The 22,488-nt window shown below is 45.1% G+C and overlaps 1 protein-coding gene across 1 annotated transcript in view; it reads left to right on the top strand.

Annotated features, from left to right (window-relative positions):
• The window catches only part of zfhx4 (zinc finger homeobox 4), an 81,825-nt gene that overhangs the window by 4,592 nt on the left and 54,745 nt on the right, over window positions 1-22,488 (top strand). The window contains exons 2-5 of the mRNA XM_076761082.1: window positions 16,255-18,796; window positions 19,326-19,538; window positions 19,952-20,246; window positions 21,927-22,468. Of these exons, the coding sequence (XP_076617197.1) occupies window positions 16,301-18,796; window positions 19,326-19,538; window positions 19,952-20,246; window positions 21,927-22,468 (3,546 nt within the window). The 5' untranslated portion in view covers window positions 16,255-16,300. The remainder of the gene's footprint in view (window positions 1-16,254; window positions 18,797-19,325; window positions 19,539-19,951; window positions 20,247-21,926; window positions 22,469-22,488) is intronic.

Below are 22,488 nucleotides of genomic sequence, written 5' to 3'. Positions count from 1 at the left end.
TTGGAACGAGATCAAGCCCCTCCGTAGCTCCCGGGGAGGGTGCTTGTGAATATGCGAGTTTTAGTGTAATTAGCACTTAATTATATTAACATATGCAAATTGTCAGGCGGAGAGCTTGTACCGCCGGTGGGTATCGGCTGAGATACAAGTGACTCCATTGTACCACCACGGCAGAAAAGAGAATAATGGGTGTGTGTAAGGCAACCAGCCAGCAGCCAGCCAGCCAGCCAGCCAGCCAGCCCCCCGTGCTAGCACATAACCAGCTAGCTCATTTAAGTCTCTGGCTGGCGGCTTTGCCAAATTTCGTTAGTCGCCATGACGACCTGGCTAATTGTGCTGACTAATGTCCCCTGATCTGTCGTAAGTCGGGATGGGTGCACATCCTTCTCCCCCCCAAAACATGAGAGGGGTAGAGAGAGCGAGAGAGAGGCCCGACTGTCCAGATTAAACCAGCGCACAATGACTCCTATTTACACACGTTCCGCTTGTACCAGCATTTGCATATTCAAAAATACTCTGCCATCTTTCCTTGTCTGCTCAGTGTGTGCGTTTGCATGTGCGCTCGTGCGCTGGCAAGGCTGTGCGCATGTGGCGGCAATGTGTCAGAGGGGACGACAACAGTGCAGTTGTGTGTCAGCCGGCGTGCGTCACATGTGTAACACACTGCTGTCTGTGAAGCGAGACCGGGACTGTGAGACCGCTATGGTCCTGTGTAGCGACATAGCTGAATTTGTTTTTGATTATTGTACAAGGCTGAGATTCTGGCAAAGAAAAGCTTGGGCCTAAATAACAGGGATGAGGAGTTCTGCCTTTGAAAGTTTCAGCCCTTCTTTTCATTCCATCCAAATATCTAATTACAACACATCTTTATAGCTACCCCCAACCAAGCAGCAGGACTTTCTTTTTTTAAGGGGGAGGGTGGACAAACATTTAATTTTCTGTGCTTTCCGCTAGCCAAAGGTGGATAGAGATTGGGCCTAGTTGGTGCTACTAGTACTTGCATGCTAATCCTGTTTTTTGACAGGAACGTAAACTGATATAATTGCTTTTCAGAGGCAGGAACGGCGGTTTATACAAGTGTGAAAGCACGGGAAAGGGGATTAGCATTATTTTGCATAATGCTGGGCAGGCGCTGAATGGGGCATTGAACGCTTGACTGGGTGACAGAGATGAAAGAGAGATGAAATGCTCTACCCCTCTTCTCTCTCTCGCTCCCTCCCTCTTGTCCCTCTCTCCCCTCCAGTCCCTCTGTCTCTGGCCGCTGTTGCCGGTAGAGGACTGTGTTTCCTGGAGAGGACCCCGGAAACACAAGCCTGGTGTTTTTGGCTGTTTGTTCGGATGCCAGCAGATGGAAGCTGTCATGTGAGGCAATATGTATGATAATAGAGTAACTTTGGAGACTGGTAACTCCAGGCACCCTAAGCCTCCATGTATATACTAAACTGCATCCCTAAAGCACTGGAGTGTGCAATTATGTACTGGATGGATGTGGCTCAGGTAGCATTTACATGGAAGGAAGGGAGCGGCTTTCATGGATCAAATCAAGCTACACTGTTCTTACATTTTCCTTTATTGAGATGTTTGCTGAGGATTTGGTCGGATATCGTCTGGGTAGAGGGAACTGTGGAATTGCAAGGCAGGTGTGTTTTATGTGAATGCCTGCCTGCGTGTGTGTGTGTGTGTGTGTGTGTGTGTGTGTGTGTGTGTGTGTGTGTGTGTGTGTGTGTGTGTGTGTGTGAGCGTGAGCCCTGCTGCTCGCGGTAGGAGGGGGGCACCAGGGTGGTGACGCAGCTTAAAATTGCCACCGTGACTTCCATATGACCCGACTCGACTTTGTGAGTAATTTATGATCAACCGTCATCATTGCCATTGCATCTGGCGTATGGAAATGATCCAGGGTCGAGGGAGGGGCGTGAGGTTGGGTAGCGAAGAACACGAACGCCACAAAGGCCGGTGTGGCCTGTTTTTGTTGTCTGTCATTGGACAGGATCCTCTTTCTTTGACCTTTTGCACGCCTTCCCTCGCCTTTCATATGCTAATGCTGGCCAGACCCGAGGAGGAAACGTGCTGGAGCTGAGCGGAGGAGGACAAAGACTCCCTCTCTCTTTTTCTGCCTCCTTTCCACGCTATATCTCCTCTTTTCTTGCCTCTTCCCCTCTCAACAACTTGACAGACTTTGGCATGAAAGGAAGTGAGTGCTTAGCGGATGGGAAAGGTGGGGATGGTGTTCTCGCTGTGACCTGCACCACCTGTGAGGATCAAGTGCGCTGCAGCGATCCTTGGTTATGTGTATGTGGAGTGTTATTTTGAGTGGCCCTTGTAGTGTGTATTGCACATCGGTAATCGTTTGAGCCGTGCTACCGGTGGTGTTGTAGCTCAGGCCGAGTTGGTTGAGGAGTGATTTGTTGCTGTTCCAGTGAAGCTAGTCGAGTTGTCATACAGGCTCTGTGTTTCTCCCCGTCTCTCTCAGCTCTGCCAACTCTATCTTCTTACAACCAGAAAAGTACTGTCTCTGGCGGGGTAAAAGGATACTAATATAGTTACTACAACCCTCCCCTAACATAATACTCCAGTGCACCACTGTCGAGCATGACGTGGTTTCGGGGCTCTTTTGGCTCTGTTATGGGAAGGGGGCATGTTATCTGTAGGAAATGTAATTTTTGTCCTCATTGAAATCGTTCATTATTGAGCGCGGTTATCTAAATGTTTTTGTTGCTGTTGGTCCTGCGCCAGTCAGGATTGCGTTACCCCCTCTCTCTCTTGCTCTCTCTCTCTCTCTCCCTCTCTCTCTCTCTCTCTCATTTCTCTCTGTCTATCTCTCTCTCTCTCTCATCTCGCCAGGCCTTCATCAGTCTCTTAAGGGAAAATAGAAAGAGGGGGATTTTTCTCTTCCCTCTGTGCTGCGTCCCGTTCTCAGGCTCTCCTGCCTATTTTGCATCAGCCATCTCGTACAGGATATTAGCCGTGGAAAAACATGGGTCTGGGTATTTCATTTAGAATAATATGTTTATTCTTTTCATTTCAAAGTGGAAGTGGGGGGATTTCGCAGGGTGGGGAAAGAACAATCGGGGCCGTGTGTTCGAGGGCTCTCTCTGTTTGATCTGAGGTCCTGTGGGCCCTGGGGGTGGCTAAGATTCTCGGGTTTAGGTGAAATAAAATGGGCTGCTGAAAAAGAACGAGGGCTCTCTCTTTGCCTCATATTGTCTCACTGATTTGCTTTCTCCGTGGATCTCTGTTGTGTGTCTCTGTCTCATGTTCTCTGTTGCTTTCTGTCTCGTCTTTCATTTGCATCTGTGGATGTTCTTTTTTTTTTTCTGTGGCATGGTAGTCAGGTAGGGAGGGGAGAGCGGTGATTGGGCAATTCCAATGCAAAGAGAAACTCCCCCCCCCGTACTTAAACTTTTACTTTACTGCTGTACACATGTAACTGTACTCATTTTATTTCTGCACGCCGGTGTACACTTGCAGCTGCAGTTACCTTTCAGACTGTGACATTGCTTGTCCTCTACACTCCTTGATGCAGTCACTATGAAGGACACTTGCTCAGCCCTTCAGGTCCATGTGAGTGCCTCAAAGTCCTCATCTTATATATTCAAAGCATTCAGCAGGCTTTTGTTTTAGAAAGGTTTGTCCCTCTTGTACTTACCAACAAAATAATGCGCAGCACAAAAGGTCATATGCCACATTTTATCGATTGCTCTCAGAAGTATTTTCATAGCTGCAAAAGCTGGCACGGTAAAATCAAAACCAGGAAGAAAAAAATATGCACGACCACCTCATCCGAAGAGAAGTTGAAAAGACAAGCTGTGAGTTAAGAGGGGAAAAAGTTGATGAGTGACTAAGTTTCTCCAGGTTTGAGAAAAGATACACCACAATAGCACAAGACGTCTCGTGACAAATGATACATTCTCTTCCTCGTTGGCCAAATACAAAGGCGGGGATTGAAAAGGCAGAGAGCCCAGTCACAGGACATAAGCTCATTAATAGACCTTAAGGAAGAATGTGGAAATAAGGGAGGGTGATGCTGTGCATGTGTGAAAATTAAACCGGGGAGAAAAAAAAAAAAAAAAAAAAAAACCTTTTTGAGCTTCATCACCCTTGCGCTCTCTTTGGCTCGTGTATGTTATTTATTTGTATGCATGTATATCTCACATGCGACATGATTGGCATTCGGTATTCCTGAAGGCAATAACATGTGGATATCAAGGCCATTGGCAGAGCTCGTCAGGGAATAAGTGGCTAATCAATTATGCATGACTTGTGGGCTTAAACAAACAGTGTAATGAGAGATGAGACGAATTTACTGAAGAATTAAGCCCGAGTTGCATGGAGACCTCCTCAATTATTATTTTCCTCCTTATTATTATTAAAACTCACAATTCTTTGTTAACTGCTTGAGAACTTCTACACAATTTCAAACATTTTAAAAACACCCACCCACCTGGTCCCACTAAATATGAATATTTCTTTGGACCATTTTCTAACTACAGGGACATATGAACAGCATTAAAAGAGCAGAATCTTTCCATTTCCAATGTAGGTCTCAGGCTGATCTAATACAGGCAAGCAAGCATGTGTCTCCACGACTCCCCTGAGGAGACTCCAGCCAACACTATCCCTCTCAAACCCTGCCTCTTTTTTCTGGCCTGGCACCAGCTCCGGAATAATCTTTAATTATTTGCTTTTAAGAGGAAAAAAACATAAGACTCCTTTTTTTCTGTGACAGTAAAGAAGAAGAGCAGAGCAGGCGTTGGAATGTTCTTGTATATGAAATTGTAGGTATTAACACGGCCGGTTTTGTCAGCGGTTTCACTGATGTATCAGCTCTCTGCCCCTAGACTAAATAAAGAGGGGAGTTTTGCCGTGTTTCATCCCAGCTGAGATGAGCAGATACAGGAGGACTTTGGAGGAACTGTTAAAAAAGCAAAGTATGGCCAAAGAATGGACCTCTTCCTCAACGCAATACCTAAACAAATGTCGAGATGTGGTGATGGATGGTCCGGTGTTCTTTTTGGCTTGTCAGACACTCCTTATACCTTTTTCTAATACTGTAAAAGTGACAGCAGAGCTTTAACTAAAACACCAGAGCATAGAGCGATTGCTTACCCTTCCTCAGGATATATGTTGCCTATCGTTTAAAAAGTAAGATGCGTCCTACATCTGTTTGAATGCGGCTTTTGCTTTGCCGTGCGCAGGATCTGCGAGCGCATGTGTGTGTTTGACAGAGGGGAAAAAAAAGAGGGAGCGAGATATTGCTGACTCTGGTCTTCAGCTGCCTTGTCATTGACCTCTACGGTCCCCTGGTTGTCACATTAAGGGCAGTGCAACACACATGCACGCACGTTCAGAGGAAAAAAAAAAAGAAAAGAGAAAGGCGCATAAGACATACACCATTTCATTCTGATCATTTAACAGCAGGTACAGAGTGAGATTTTTTTTTTTATCTTGCATGTTAGATTTTAATATGTAACTGTGTCACTTATATCTAATGGCGGTTATTTCCTGCAGCGAACGGTACGGTAATGGGTCCATTTCATCTCGGTTCCCTCTCAGCGGGCTGGCCCTGGATTTGCGTGACATGGTGTTTATTTGATAAAGGAATATTGTGGTGCTAATCTAAAACCACACTAATTACATCTGACAGTTGTTTGTTTGTAGTGAAATCCAATTAAAATGTACACTTTTCAACTCCATTGCTCATCCCCCCGTTCTCTTTCTTCCCTCCCACGGTAACCAGAAAAAGAGCCTATGATGGCATAAATAACAACTGTGCTTTCCTTGTGGTTTTTGTGAGAAGAGGGCAAACTCACAACAGCTGTCAGAAAAAGGGGGTTTGTTTAAAAAGCAAATGGCCTTGGTCTAAAGTTCATTTGGAGACTTCTCTAATTAAATAGAGAGCCAAAAGCTTAAGTTAATTAGTAATTCCCTGGGTCCAGAAATTAGACCTGTCACGAGCATTCGAGCTCTTGGAAAGCCGAAAGGTATGTGTGCACTTGTGTTTTTGTGTGTTTTTCCAGCCCTTATGCCTGCTCCCATCTCCGTACACAAGTGTGCGTGAAAGTGTGCTTTTTCTTGCGCACATTTTTCTTGTTGAAATGCTCGAGACATTAATGGTATTTTTGTGGCGTGTCAGAGAAGTGCTTGGGAGATGTTTAAGCGAGGGGCACATAGCTCGTGGCGTCAGTCAGGATACCTGCCCTATGATTATGTTTATGAAGATAATAACAGGGCTAGGGTCCCGCCGAGTACCGTCTTTAGAAAACAGTGGGGGTTTGAACTTTAAACTTTATTGTTACCCCTGGAAAAGAACTGGAAGATTTGGTCGCCATGTCCAAGAAATGTCTGTACAATTAGCAAGGTGTCTCTGTATCCTGACTGTTAACTGTAAAAACAGATGTTCTTCTCTTCTCTTCTCTTCTCTTCTCTTCTCTTCTCTTCTCTTCTCTTCTCTTCTCTTCTCTTCTCTTCTGACCTCTTCTCCTGTGTTGGACAGTGTAATTGGCCAGATAAGCACAGGTTAAGCAAACACAAATCAGCTGACTTTAACACAATGAAGAGACAAGATGTTCCTACCTATTCAGACCATGAAGAAGTAACATGTCAGCCAGCAACCGCACTGCTGTGGTACAATGGACTGATATGTACCATCCTATCGCTAGCCGGCATGTTTTTTGGTCACTTGTTGCTGATCTTTCACCAAATAGGGAAACATTTGTGAATTTTTTTCCCCTTTCCTAAAAAGGAATAAACTTTAGGCAACAAGTAGCGGGAGTTGCTACATTAGTTTGAGGTGCTTAATAATAGGTCCCAGAATATCAGCAGGACTTACTGCTCTTGCAAAACCGATTGCAGCGCTGGAAAAGTACTTCATGTTTTTAATTTCAGACTGCTGTGCCTGCGATGAGACAAGCATTTTAAGAATGCATCATGCTATTTTTACACCGTAAAAGAAAAAAGTTACACATACAACTTGTTTCACAAGCGTCACAGCTATCAGAGCTTAAAATACGTGGAGAATCTGAGGCTCATGGTAGTTGATACAGTATAACCGGCCGTTTATATTTGCCAGGTGGATGTGAAATGCCTGCGTCAGAGACTGCTCTCTGTGTCTGTCTGTGAGTGTGTGCTATCCTTGACTGACGTGGACAGTGTTTGCTTAACCTCTTCTGCGCTGCACTACCACGGCCTTGTCAATTTAAGTGTGTGTGTGTGTGTGTGTGTGTGTGTGTGTGTGTGTGTGAAAGAGAGAGAGAGAGAGAGAGTCCAGCAATGGTAGCTTTCATTTTTCATGTTCCCAGCAGTATTTTTTTAAAACAAACCTGCTGAGAGGCAGAGTGAGAGAAAGAGAGAGGGGTCTGAATCAACACAAATGAGTGATATTTGTTATTTTTTTCCTGGGGTGGTATATAATTGTGTGCATCTACACACCCCAAAGAAAATGCACATTTTAGAGGCCGGATTTTTGTTTTTTCAGGCTTAATATTTAGCAGGATTATTAATTTCACTTGGCAAATAATCCCACCCTGCCACCCCCTTCAACTTGCTATGTTATTGCAAAAAGGAGGTGTGTGTGTGTGCGTGTGTATCTGTATGGTCCCATGCTTTCGCCTCATCCAAAGGATAAGGCTGTGATTTATGTAACATCTAAGCCCTTTCATATTGTGTATGTTGTACCTTACAAGAGCATGATGAGCAGGCTAGATTAATATTTATTTAGCACAGGCAAATCAAGGATTAAGCAGTCATCATTTTAGCACTAATCCATGTCTCTGGTGAGATGCAGAGACAAAGAGAGGCAGATTACTAAACACATAACACCGCAAAACCACAATTAGTTGGTGACTTGCTTTCCTCAGCTGTGTAGAAAAAGACATGAAGAGCAGATGTGGATACACACACACACACACACACATAGATTTTCTTTTGCTTAACCGTCCTTTGCTTGCTTACCTATTGTTGTCACTGTTTGTCTGCCTCTCCCTGTCTCTCAGCTTCTCATTCTCACCCTCCTTCGGTCTTCAAAGCAACCCCTCATTGAAATTAGCAGTGGTTTGTCTGATTCACTCATCTGACGTAAATGCATCTCATGATCTTTCCACTGTCCGAACGCATGCACACACACACACACACACACGCAGAGACGCACGCACACACAGACTGACACACATGCAAGAGCGATGAATACTTCTTTCTTAGCCCTGACCACGTGGGAGAGGGACAGTTTGCTTATACTGTGCGAGTCTTTGGGTGTGTGTGTTACGAGTGTACTTGGGAGTCTGTAAATAAAATTACATTCTTTACTAATTGAGTTAAACTGCTTTGCTGGAGATGTGGCAAAAAAAAAAAAAAAAAAGATGAAAGCCCCCTGTGTATGTTTTGCATTTCTATGTTGTGTGTGCGTGAATTCGAGTGTGTAGGATGGTAATCTAGTTAGCTCTTAGCACTCTCAGGTGGTAGCCAGCGGGGATATTGTGTGCGTATCACTGTTTGTTAGTTCTGTCCTCAAGCGTCAGCGTATGCAAAGTGTCAAACTTAGCCTTGCAAAACAGATAATCAAGCGTGTGTGTCTTGTCTGTCGGAGGGCACCCGGCACATAGAGAGCCGCAACCAGGAACAGCAAAAAGGCCAAAAAGAGCATTGGAGAGCTGTTGCAGTGTAGTGAGGGGTGATTTTGAGGGCGGGGGGCAGGAGTCGGGGGGGGCGAACCAGATGTGAGGGCGATTGAGAGAAAATGAAAAGAAGAGAGATAAATAAAAAGAATGAACAGACAAGTCGTGCTGCGATAGAGAAAGACAGGGAGAAGCACACAGTGAGAGAATGCCATCCTCAGTTCCCCTTTGCCCTCCTTCCTCTCTCTCACCCGGCTACTGAATGTTAATGGCTTTTCTGCCTCACCCCCCCGACACACACACACACATATACCCACGCACACCAACACCCTCACCCCCCGCTCTCCAATCCCTCCCCATGGACACTGGTGCATTGTTTGTGGCAGTGCTTCTATTCTTTCAAACTTAATTACCTTCTTGCCTTTTGTGGCGTCGGGGGCTGGAAGTTTTGCTCTGTGGCAGTGGAGGTCGTCACACATTCTTTGGCGGTGCATTCCCTTAATCTGGGGGGTGGAGGTGGAGGGGGAAGAGGCTAGAGTGGAGCTCCTACCAGCATGCGCTTCGAAGGTGGTTATAGTATCCCCCAGTGCACGTGTACGCACGCGTGCACGTTCATAATAGTCAGGGCATAGGCTGCCCTTTGTTTGTGTGGTTCATTTCCAATCAACCCTAATTAACTAGAGAGTGTTTCCAGATTGCCGGCAAAAGAAAAATCCCCCACTTTTTTTTCACTCCCCTTGGTCTTTGCTGTTTTGGAGGTTCAAGGAAGGGGAGTAAAAAAAATGGAAGCATTAGCTATGTAGATTGGCTTTGCCTTTGATGCTGGAAAAATCTTTAGCAAGGGCAGTAAATGGTGACTGCGACCCAGCAGTGTCTGACTGTTTATTTTCATGTTTCAGTTTGAGTTTAGTTTGAAATATTGCCTCTTCAAAGGCCTGAGACTTGTGCATATGTTTAGACTGGACTGTGTAAGCCCAAAGTCCATTTGTAAAAATGTTGAATCCAGTAAAAGTTGTCTTTAATACATTAAACTTTGTCTCTGTGAAACTGTACAAGCAGCACTGACATTGACCTAAGATACACATCCAAAGTATCATAATGAAAACTGCTTCACAGAAATACATTTAACTGGCCTCTAAACTCAGTAGGATATCCCAGAATCTGTGTGGTTGCCTCTCAGCAGTGACTGGAGGCCATGATGGATGTTTTCACCTCTTCCTGATTGAAGTTAGGATAGGGGCTGGTGTAATCTGATCCCAAATCAGATTTTAGGACCCATCTGTGGCTTGAGTGAACTGATTCCTTTGTTGCTCTGGGACAGAAAAAAAAAGACAAACATGGCCCCTGGGTTCACTGTTTGCTCTCACCTGGTCAACAAGTTTGTTTTTGCATACTTGAGCATGTTTGTTTCCTATGAAGCTCACGTCTCGCTTATTATTTCCAATGTTAACCAGATATTTTTTTCTTCTAAACAATGAAATATCAGGTAAGGACCTGAGGGCAGTTGGGTTTATGTTACCTGAGTAACCATTGAGACCAATTTACTTGTCATCAACCCGAGGGATAGAACCTGCATACCTACTCTTGCAAAAGAAAAAAAAAAGGGCCACTTCCGCCCTCTACATTTATCCTCATTATCCTCGTTCCCCCTCCTCTTCTAAACCTTTCTCTCCATTCTGTTGCCTCCTTCTTCAATCTGAGATCATTGCTCGTGTAGGCGTAATTTTGATTTTGATTTGCTGAAAGGCATTTTTGTGGAGTAGGTCATTTGTCGAACAAGATTCCTTTGCTAAATGGAGTGGCGCTTGCTTTAGGTGTCTGGGCCGCGCCTTTCAATAATGATAAGGTGTCTTTTGGTAATGAAGGCCTTTGCTCGCGAGGGAGACACAGGGAAGAGGACAGGCGGACAGAGAAGGGTGTGGGGGGGCATTGGGGAGATCTGCTGCATCTAGTGTCTAATATTACACCTCCAGGCAACAAACAAGGGCAGCATGAAAACCCTTTGTGAGGCTAAGAAGTAAAGAAGACAAAAAACACTTGGTCACGCAAAAAGCCCTCCCCCTCTCATCCTTTTGCAATTTTCTCCCGCTGTCCTTTCTTTTAAGACTTTAAACAGAGAGCATTAGGCCCTCTTCTGTGATTGTGTGCATGTGTGCATATGCGTTTGTGCACGCATGCATCAGTGCTCTTTGATGGCAGCCGGAGCTCCTCTCGCATTGTGAGGAAGGAGATAATTCCCCTCCTCCTTCATCCACTTCGTTTTTCATCCCTCCGTTTCTGCATGGCAACAAATAAACAGGTCTAATTAGACCAGAGTAGGCCTATTCATGGCACTGACAGTGGGAGATGGATGCAGGGGCTTTCACAGAGCCCTTCGCCTTTGTCTTTGGCTAATGCTTGGTGACATTTTGATAGAAGATTTGGTGTTAGACTGAGGGGCCACATGCCGAGAGAGGGATGACCTTCGAGGAGAACCTCAAGGAATGGACACATAGTCTCACGCCGTCTTCTGACTTTGTTGTTTGACTTTGCTGGGTCACCTTAAAGAATCAGTCTGGACGTAATCTCAGCAGTTATTAGCTGTGCTCACATATGAACCCAAACAATTTGACAAGTGGAGGGAAAATAACCATTTTGCAACTCAGATGACCACATCCTAAAGCACAGATCGGTCTAATTCCAGTGTTTACAGAACTTCTAAATATCCACAGCACTATTAACAGCACTGTCCGCCCTTGCATTATGATATCGGACAGTTAGCGATGAAGAATTTGAACCCAACAGGTCCCAGTGTAAACAAAGACGATAGTGTGGCGACACTGCAATTACAGGTTTGGCATTTAACAGGCTGCGTCTCCGGCTAATGCGTGATAGTCTGACAGGAGGACAAAAGCAGGAGGAGACTCTGAGATCACCTGGAGCTCAGTGCTACAGGCCTGCACTGTGGACATGTTGTTGTAGCACATCATGTATTATCAGCACCTTTATTACAACTGCTTATAAATGGCACAGGCTCAGACAAATACAGTTTTGGCTATGTGGTAGCTTCCATGCAGCATTTGAAGAATAGTCTCCGATGATGATCATGTCCACTCCCTGACTTCTGTAAGATCCAACTTCTGTCTGAAGCGCTGTAAGAATAACCCAAGTCAGAAAGAAAGCAGAAAAGTTGGGGAAAAATGGAAAAAAAAAAGTGGAGAAATCCCCTCTTTAGGCTGCCTCTCTGTCTCTCAGGGAGCAACTGAAAAGCAGACGAAGGGATAGAGGGGAGAGAGAGGGAGAGGAGGGGGGAGAAAAACAATAGGCCAAGGAGTCTCTTAGCCCCCTTCTCCCATCAGACCTAGCGGTGTCCAAACCAGGCATTCCTTGGCTATTATTTGCCTCTCACTGGATCTGATCTGCCACTTTAATTACCTTAGTGTATGTGTGTGTGTTTGTGTGTGTGTCTGAGAGAGAGCCTGTGTCCGTGTGCATGCGTGTGAAAGCAAGGGGACATGCTTAATTAAAAAACAGAGGTAGGAGCAGCTCAGGCCATCGCTTTTGTTCTTCTGTTAAAAGAGGGGAACTGTTTCTGCAGTGTGGAAAAACCTGGGCTTCATTGTCAGTTTCTCTCTCTCTCTCTCTCTCTATGTATCTGTCTATCTATCGCTCTCTCTCAAATGAAAGTAGTCTGGTTGGTTAGCAGAGCGAAGGAAGCCAGTGGGGGAGAGAGCGAGGACGGTTTCTTAGCTCGCAGTAACATGATCTGCTTTAAAAGAAGCAGCAGTGGGCACTACTGCTGTGAAAGGTGCAAAGAATGGAGCAAAACAAAAAGAAAGCAAGGCAGATAACTTTTCCATCTATTTATTCTGGACGCAAAATGTCCAAGAATCAGCTTTTATCAGGCTTTTATGTTTTTTTATATCCTTTCATATTGATCTTTGCATGATTCCAGTGTCCAAAATGTTACTTTGAGCTCAGAAAGGTAGAACAGGAAAATATGCTCATTTGATAGCGAGACCAGACATCTCATTACCTCTCTGTTCAACTATGTTAAATTAACACATGCTGAATGGATCCGGAGGACTTCAAACACTTACACCAGGCTGCATTGCACCACATTGCTCTTTCATAAGAGAGGACGGGCTAAGTTAAGAGCTAAGACTTATTTTACTTCAGATCTGGCATCCGGTCTTCCTAAAGCAGAAGACAGCTCTGCTTTTGAGTCGGCACATAAGGGTCAATTATATAGAGACACTTATTTTCAGTGCACTTGCAGACACTCTGTTCTCATACAATGCATTGTATGTGTATATTTTTATCCCACCATACTAGGACAAAACAACCAATTTGCACTTATGGTCACTGTACTTGGACTTTGTGTTTATCTGGCTTTCCAAGCCCTTTCCCCCCATGGTGTGCGTATTTTCCACTAGTAGTTCTGAAAAGAAAAGCAAAAAAAAAAGAGGAAAAAATAACTACATCAATATCAAACATCAAGCATTGTTACATGGAGTTACTTTGCTTGTCAGTGCTCCATTGATAGCACAATTAATGGGTTCAATAAGAACCAGAGATAACAAAATAATGGACAGTTAACATTATTGTTGGCAGGCAGCACACATGTAAACAGCTGCTAACCTGTAAGCATAAGGGGTGATATGTCAGTGCCAAGTGCTTAACACATTGGCTTATCCATGAGACATAATTCCATACTTAAAGTGTTAGGAGATGCATAATTCATAAACCGCAGTGTTTTATGTCCGAGCTACAATTCAAAGGGGTTGCTCCCCAATGAAAGAAGCAATGAAATGACACCACTGACAAGTAGTAAATCCTGTCGTATGTGTCGCATTAGCTCTCAAACCCACTGCTTCTGAACAGCTTTACCCTCAATCACATTTAACAAAAGCCTTGGTAAAAGGGACCCTGGTGGAAAAATGAAATATGTAAATGTTTGACTGCAGGAACAAGCCCAGCATTTTGTTTTGGCACTAGGTGAGTGTAATTGATGATTTATGGTAAAAAAAAAAAAAAAAAAGGTGAATGAACTGCAGTTTAAGTGAATGCGGAAAAGCCTTTATTTTTTCTAAATTTTTGCCCGACTTTTCTCCTTCTGTCGTACAGGCAGCTCGGCTATATTTAAAATTAAGATACGAGCATGTGGTGGAACAGGCTCCGTGTCTGTCTGTTAATGCCATGCGTTCTTGTGGCATGACAAATATTTGACTTGTTTCAACTCCTTGCTTGTTTAGAATCCAGAGCTAATTGCTGCTAATGTCTTTGCAATTACAAGTATGAGTTAACATGTAGACAGGGGTGTTATCGCTGTTCGTGTATCACGGTGTGTGCATGTAGAAAGCCATAGTTGTAATCTTCGGGATCTTTACCTTAGGCTAAAAATCGCTTAAAAAGTATCAGGTAGACTGTAACGTTTGAGTCTTCTTGATGTAACAGTTGGGTGGAGTTTACTGCGTCAGGACAGTAAATATAGGTATAAATGTACAGAGTACATGACACACAGTTTAAAGTAACGGAAACCTTTTTAGCTCTACATTAATATACTTCTTTTTGCTCAAGAACCATGCTTTACCCCTGTGTGTACATATCTACATATATACTTAGGAGGTGATTCTGCCATATACATGTCACACATCTACCTCTCGCCTTTTGTCTCATCCATGCTGAACAGATAAGCACTAAAATTCATTTTCTGCTCCTTGCGAATTTTTCTTTAATCTCCCAAATAGAGAGGCAGAAACTGAGTGAAACACACAGAGAGAGAAAACATAATTTCTCTTTTAATCTATCACTAGTCCCCATGGAATCATCTCTGGGATATGTCAGATTAGACCTGATTATAGCGCGTGCACACACATGCACCCACAAACATACTCACACACATGTTTGATTTCATTCCTCACGCTTTTACTGTCCCTCCCACTGGCTTTGTTTAGCCCTGGATTGTTGCGGATTAATCCTCTAATTGCTTTGTAGCTTTGTTGTGAGAGAGAGGGAGTGTAGAAAAAGAGAGGGAGAATTAAGCAGCAGGTGGATTGGGTTAAAGGTTAACATGGCTCTTTAAAGCTTTCTTTTAATGCCAGCTCATTTACACGCAAGCATCTGAAAGGCGCTGGTACTGTATCAAGTGAAAAAACACTGGCATGCACAACTAACTCTCATTTGTTGCATTTAGCTGAGCAAGAAAGCAGTTTCTTTTAAGTAGCAATGAAGCTTCAGTTCTCAAGCTTTTAGTCTGTTTTTCTTTTTCACCCCTTATGGCTTTTACTCAGTTGTTTTTTCTTGTTCTCCTCAGGTGATGGGAAATTATGCCTATGATTACAAAATGAAATGACTGTGGGATGCTGTGTGTGTTTGTGGGCTTAGGAGGCTTTTAACGTTGTGTGCGTGAGTTTGTGTGTGCCTTTGCATTTGTACCTTGTTGTGAAAAGCCAAGAGATTGAAGTAGCGAAGGGTTGAGAGATGGGCAGCCGCCCAGGATTGATAGCATCTCACTGGTATTCCAAACATCATTCCTCATGGAAGCTTGTTCTCTCTTTCTTTCTCTCTTTCTTTTCTACATTGCTCCTGTGTGAAAAGACATTTGAACTACTATGAATGTAAAAAAAAAAAATCTTCAATGTCCTGATTTATTCCTGCATCTCATCTAGAAAATTTGCCTACAGTGTTCGATCTTTCCACATATTCAAGTACAGTCACACACAGCTGCACGACAATACACAGTCTCTTACTCTCCCTGTCCACACACAGTCTAAGTCATTCCTTCAGGGCACTAATAGGTTAATTGGTGCTGCCTAATTAGCAACTCCTGACTGGTAACAACATGCCAAGACTGATTTAGCCATTGATTGAAGACTGTTCTAACTCCAGTCCACTTTTCCTCTTCAAGAAAGATAATTCATTTTTCTACATACAAGTTATTTGAAAAACTTGATTGATACATGTTACCTTTTACACTTTTTGAGAGTATCCAAAGCAAGCTGGTACTCGCCTGATGTCATTTAATGCAGCATTAACACACACAGGACACAACAGAGGCGGAACTGTTTCCAGCCTCCAGTGTTGCACAGTGGTATGTCGATCAAAGAGTCTGTTTACTAGACAATTGGGTTATTCCTATAAACTTCCCTACTGCCAGCTGCCATGGTAGCTGGTTCATTCATTTATACCTAATTTCCCCTGTTTCTAAGCTCTGGTCCCTGGGGCCGATAAGAGACAAAACTTTTGTTCAGGGAAGGTTTTTTTTTTTCTGTGGTTGTGCCAAGCAATCTCAGTCTGCCAGTTATAAGAGACACACAAGTGGGAGCAGTTAATATTGGATTTCTACAATTTTCAAAAGTTATCATGGTTCTAGCTACCTTACACTGTTCATATTTCTGGTAGGTGGTAGGCAAAACAGGGCTAGATAATTTTCATGTTTTTTGTTGCTATCAGCATATGTGATATTAAAATCGCCACTCTCTCCTACAGCAATCGATCTCATCCGAATGAGGGTTACAGCAACACAATATTAGGGTTGAATGTGGGGTCAGAGTAACCTGGAATTAATTAGAATAAAGTTAAAGGTGGTTTAGAATTAGACAACATTTTCTGCTGTTAACCACCATTTACTAAATCTGTCATCTGTTTTTTTCCCCCAACTCAGGTCCCTGTTAGGCTGGATGAGATGAGATCCCTATGTAGTGGTCGTCATGGCAACTTGTGACTCTCCCCCTATGGTGTCATCACGGCAGCAGGAACATGGTGGCCAGAGGCTGGACACTGCTGCTGAGGACAACTCCGTCATTGCCATGGAGACCAGTGTCGCCAACAGCAACAACGCCAACAACAACCAGTCGTCACCTGCCGCCATTGGAGAGCCGGAGAATGGCCTTGGAGAGCCCACTGTGAGCCCACTGAGGTCCACTGCTACCCCCACCACTGTCAGTGCAACCACCGACCCTGTAACTGAACAGAGTCGGAGAGAAAGCTTTACTACCGGTAACAAAGGGAGTGTTGCCGGGACTTTACCAGGAGGAGGAGGAGGAGCAGCTTTGGGTTCGGACTGTTCTGCCCCTGCCACATCTCCCGTGGCACCGGCAAAGGAGATCCCCTGCAACGAATGTTCTAGTTCCTTCTCCAGTTTACAAAAATACATGGAGCACCACTGCCCCAACGCCCGCCTGCCTACTGCTGGAGGTCACGAGGAGGGTGAGGACATTGAAGGGATGGTAGGGGAGGAGAGTGAAGATGAAGGAGAGCATGAGGTGGGTGCTGCAGAAGTGGGGGAAATGAACAGTGAGATGGAGATGGAAGAAGATAGTGATGTGGAGAACCTGTGCAGCGAGATCATCTACCAGCCCGATGGCTCTGCCTTCATCCTGGAGGACTCCAAAGAGCAGCGTGGCAACCAGGGGGGGCTCTCTGGGTCTCTCCAATTCAGGGGCCTGCTGTCCCCCCAGACCTTCCCCAATGCCCAGGTCAGCAGTGGCCAGAGTGGCCTGAGCCCAGGGGGGGAGCGGTTGGAGCAGCCCGCTGCACCCATGTCCTTCTACCCCCAGATCATCAACACCTTCCACATCGCCTCATCCTTGGGGAGTAAATCCCTAGCGACCGACCACCCCTCCTTCCCAAATACCTCAGCTGGAGGGCTGGCGGGCGCTGGTCCCGTGTTGCACAGTTTCCGTGTCTATGACCTCCGCCACAACAAAGACAAAGACTATCTGACGGCGGATGGTGCAGCCAAAAACTCCTGTGTGTCCAAAGATGTCCCCAACAATGTGGACTTGTCCAAGTTTGAGGGCTGTGTGGCCGATGGGCGGCGGAAGCCTGTGCTGATGTGTTTCCTGTGCAAGCTGTCTTTTGGCTACAGCCGTTCCTTCGTGACACATGCTGTCCATGACCACCGTATGACCCTGAATGATCCGGAGCAAAAGCTGCTGAGCAACAAGCACATCTCCGCCATCATTCAGGGCATCGGCAAGGACAAAGAACCTCTTATAAGCTTTCTGGAACCAAAAAAATCCCCCAACTCTGGGCTACCCCACTTTCCCACACCTGCCAACTTCCTAGGGCCAGACACGGGGCTCCGCGGTTTGTGGAATGCTTTCCACAGTAGTGGGGAGAATGCAGATTCCCTTCAGGCAGGTTTTGCCTTCCTGAAGGGCAGTGCTAGCAGCTCCTCCAATGACCAAACACCCAGAACCCAAACCATGCCAAAGGCTGAGACCAACCCAAACCTCGGGGGAGGGGCTGGTGCCCGCAGAACCCCCAGCGGGAGTTCGGCTGCTGCTGCCACAGGTGGCAACCTGGAAGGTCGGAACTCTGATAGTGACTGCAAGGGCCACGTTAGGGACACATGCACTTTGCAACCCAATGGGCCAGACCTGAGCCAGTACCCACCCATCAAGCGGGAGCCCGGTACAGTGGGAGGAGAAAGTCCAGAGCAGGATGAGGATGCTTACTCCAATGGTGGTGGAGTAGAAATGGAGGCAGATGAGGAGGAGGAACAGGCCATGACCATGGCGATGACAGGCCAGCGGGCCGACAGCACCAGTAGCAAAGATTTCCCTCTCTTAAACCAAAGTATTTCCCCCCTTTCCAACAGTGTGCTAAAGTTTAACAGTGACAGCAAAGGCCCTGCATCCACCTCCTCTTCCTCCCTGCCTGGGTGTGAGAAGCTGGAGATGGAGAAGAGCCGCCTGTCCACTGCCCTGGCAGCTGCCAGAGAGCGGGAGAGCAGCAACGACTCAACCAGTGAAGCCCTGGCAGGACGGGATGAGTCGTCACCATCCTCCCACCCCCTTGACATGATAATGGTGCGCAGAGATGATGAGAGCCCTGGACCACTGCATCAACTCACAGGAAATCCCGGTACACCTGGAACTCCAGGGACACCTGGTACCCCTGGTCCAGGTGAAGGGTCCCCAGGTAGTGGTGTGGAGTGCCCCAAGTGTGACACGGTCTTGGGATCGTCACGGTCATTGGGAGGGCATATGACGATGATGCACTCACGTAACTCCTGCAAGACGCTGAAGTGTCCCAAGTGTAACTGGCACTACAAGTACCAGCAGACGCTGGACGCCCACATGAAGGAGAAACATCCAGAGTCTGGTGGATCATGTGTGTACTGCCGCACAGGACAGCCTCATCCTCGTTTAGCCAGAGGCGAAAGCTATACGTGTGGATACAAGCCTTTCCGCTGTGAGGTCTGTCCAGCTAATTTTTCATCTCTATGGATTTCTATTTTTTTTCTGGCTTTTTTATTTGCTGGAATTTTCAAACTGAAATAATTATCTTGTATTTATTACATTTATTGGGTTGGGTTATTAAGCCATTTTTTAAATCCTTGAATTAACCAAAACTAATCACTGGGTTCAGCGGACATATCTGAATAGAAAATATATGCTATAGTCTTGGCAATATAGATAATGTAATTTGCTTTTGAGGCCAGTTTTGAGACATAGACAGCTACCTGGCAAGTTATGGCAAACCCTAGAGCAGGACTTTTACTCGATTGAAAATTCAGAACGGAGGAGAGAGGGAGTTAAATGTGTTTGTCTTCTTCTTTGTATTCAACAACACCTATCACAACTATAAAGGTTAAGGTAATTATCTCAAATGACTGACTAAAAAAATGAAATTTAACATTAAATCATTTGTCAGATATCAGGTAGTTTTTGTTATAAATGTAAATAGTGTATATCATGCATCACTATAATAATTCTTCCCTTTTAGGTATGCAACTACTCAACCACCACCAAAGGCAACCTTAGCATCCACATGCAGTCAGACAAGCATCTGAACAACGTACAAACACTCCAGAACGGTGGCAGTGAGGCACAGTACAACCACAACCATGCCAACCCTGTGCCTAGTGCCAGCCTTGGTGGAGGCTGCGGTGCACCCTCACCATCCAAGCCCAAACAGAAGCCTACTTGGCGCTGTGAGGTAATGAAACAAACAGAGTGTCATTGTAGTGCTGTGGTAGCAACATACCAATTTGCTTGTTTCAGTGTCTACACAATGAGCCAGTTATTTCTCTCTGCGTCACTAAGTCTATTATTTTTCTTGGCCCATCATCTGACCTAAGGTCATTATAAAACAGAATTTCTCACACATTCTTGCATTATCTCCAAGTATTATAGAAGCCCTAAGAAATTCATTATTATGACTAAAATGCTTGCCTTTAATTTTATTCTATGGATAAGGTATTAAGATTTTGTCACTGCTTCCGTTGTCAGTGATCATTTTAAACATGAGATAAATCTAAATGATAAATTGAGCATGTTTTTCTGCAAGTAAATTATTAAAGCAGTTGGATGCCCTAAAATATTTAATTCATCCCACCTTGTTTCCAACAGGTGTGTGACTATGAGACCAACGTGGCGCGGAACTTGCGAATCCATATGACCAGCGAGAAACACATGCACAACATGATGCTGCTGCAGCAGAACATGAAGCAGATCCAACACAGCCTCCATCTGGGCCTGGCCCCAGCTGAGGCAGAGCTTTACCAGTACTACCTGGCTCAAAACATGGGTCTGGCAGGTGTGAAACTGGAGAACCCAGCTGGCAGCAGTGGCCCCGACACCCAGATGATGATTAACCCGTTCCAGCTCGATCCTGCAACGGCGGCTGCTCTTGGATCTGGTCTAGGTTAGTGATACTATAATTGAAACGAAACACCGGGATGCACCTGTTTGATGAGTTTTTAGTCAATTAAAATGCAGAAAAATGCATTTCTGTGGAGCAAAACCTTTATATTTTTTGCCTTTGATTTTCTTGTGTTCATCTTTCATTTCGCCAGTTTTATCTGTTTTGTCTCACATGTCTGATGCCATCTGGGTATTGTTTTTATCTCTGTGCTTTTCCTTTGTTGCTCTTCATTTTCTCCCTGCCCTCTCACCTTCTCTTTTTCTGCTCCCATCCTTTTTACCTTGCCCCCCTTGCCGCACCCTCTTCTCTTTCCCTTTCCCTCTTATCTCTGCTCTCATATTGTCCCTCTGTCATTGTCTCCTTTCTTTGACCCCTCTCACTGATTAAAAAATGATTATGAGACGCCACATGAGAATTATTCTTAATCTTTCATTTGTAATTTTCTTAAGTCAGCTTAATCCCCCCCCATACACACACCACCCCACCTTTGCTCACCCCACAGAGAACACATACACACATGTGCACACATATACACATAGACACACTCTCACACAGCAGGAAGCGGATTCCCGTAGGAGTGAGAGAGATTTAACAATGACCCTGCAGTGTTACACACCCACTCCCTCCTCTAGTGTGGAGGTCACAGCCCAGCCAGCAGATGTACTCTCAGTGAATTACACTGATAACACACAGCTCCCCATAGTGAGCGCAGATGTACATAGGTTTAGATGGTGTGAGTGGGATATTTATATATTCAAATAGTCACACATATATACACAAATGCATGCATGGTTAAAAGATGAATTTGCACGCCGACATGTATATACACAATAGTAGATTTACACATTCTGCACACATGTTGCATCCTCAGATAAAAGTGTGCCTTTTTTTAATACCAGCACACACATACACACATTTAGTATCCACTAATGGGGGCAATTCTACTTAAACTGTAGAAAAAAAAAAAAAAGATTCAGATGATGTGTAGCACCATGTTGAGACGTTATCTGAAAAAGGGCATGATGAGCTTTGGTAACGCGCGTAAAGAGACAATGGAGGGATCAAACGAAAGAGTTAATTACATTTGTATGAATGGCAGATTTTTGTCTTAGGGTGGGCGGACAGAAGAAAGAGAAAACAAGAGTAATGCATTGATCTGCTTTTCAAATCTGTGTGTGGATGTGAGAAAAGCCTGGAGGCCTGAAACCGTTGTCCCACCATTGCTGAGAGCAGTAATTAAAGCTACCTGATGAGCGAGTTAGCAAGTTGAAAAGGATGATTGTAATTGATCCTGATTCAATCCTATTAGGGTTTTTTATAGACAAGACTTTGTAAGGAGCCCTAGTCCTCTGTTAGGCTTTATTTTATCAAATCCTTTTGTGCGCGAGAGGCCTGCACAGAGGACTCACTTCTCTCTTCACACTTAATTTCATTAAAAGAGCCTTTTCTCTTTCTCTCTATTCTTTATCCCTCCCTATATATGCCAGCCTTTCATTTTATCTGAGCTTTGTCTCTCTGTCGTACCTCTTTGTTTTTATGCACCATTCTTCTTGCTGTGCATACTGCCTGCCGTCTACGCTTCCATGTATGTAATCCTTATGAATGCCCTACCTTTTTAAAAAACCTGTCTGTCTTTTTTCTTTGCCGTCTAACCTGCGTCCTCTCATATTTTCTCCATAGTGACTAGTGACCTGTCAGCGGAGTTGCGTCTTGCCAGTGGTCAACTGATGGCAGACGACCTATCCCTGGTGTCCTCGGGTGGAATGGGTGGTATGTCGTCGTCGGACCCCTCCCTCTCCTCCTTGTCGCCACCCATCAACGACCCCTCGCTGCGCCTCTACCAGTGCGCCGTGTGCAACTGCTACTCCACGGACAGCCTGGAGGCTCTCAACGCCCACGTTAATGCCGAGCGCTCTTTGCCCGAAGAGGAGTGGCGTTGCGTGGTGGGCGACGTCTACCAGTGCAAGCTCTGCAACTACAACACGCAGCTCAAGGCCAACTTTCAGCTGCACTGCAAGACAGACAAGCACATGCAGAAGCACCAGCTGGTGGCCCACATCAAGGAGGGAGGCAAGGCCAACCAGTGGAGATTAAAGTGTGTGGCCATTGGCAACCCCGTGCACCTCAAGTGCAACGCCTGTGACTACTACAGCAACAGCGTGGATAAACTGAGGCTACATGCCACCAACCAGAGGCACGAGGCCGTCATCCGCCTCTACAAGGTAAAAACGCTCTTTTCCCA

This window comes from Chaetodon auriga, chromosome 21 (assembly GCF_051107435.1).
Source record: "Chaetodon auriga isolate fChaAug3 chromosome 21, fChaAug3.hap1, whole genome shotgun sequence".
Taxonomy (NCBI): Eukaryota; Metazoa; Chordata; class Actinopteri; order Chaetodontiformes; family Chaetodontidae; genus Chaetodon; species Chaetodon auriga.
The sequence above is the reverse complement of the archived record's forward strand: the minus strand, read 5'-3'. Positions and strand labels throughout refer to the sequence as shown.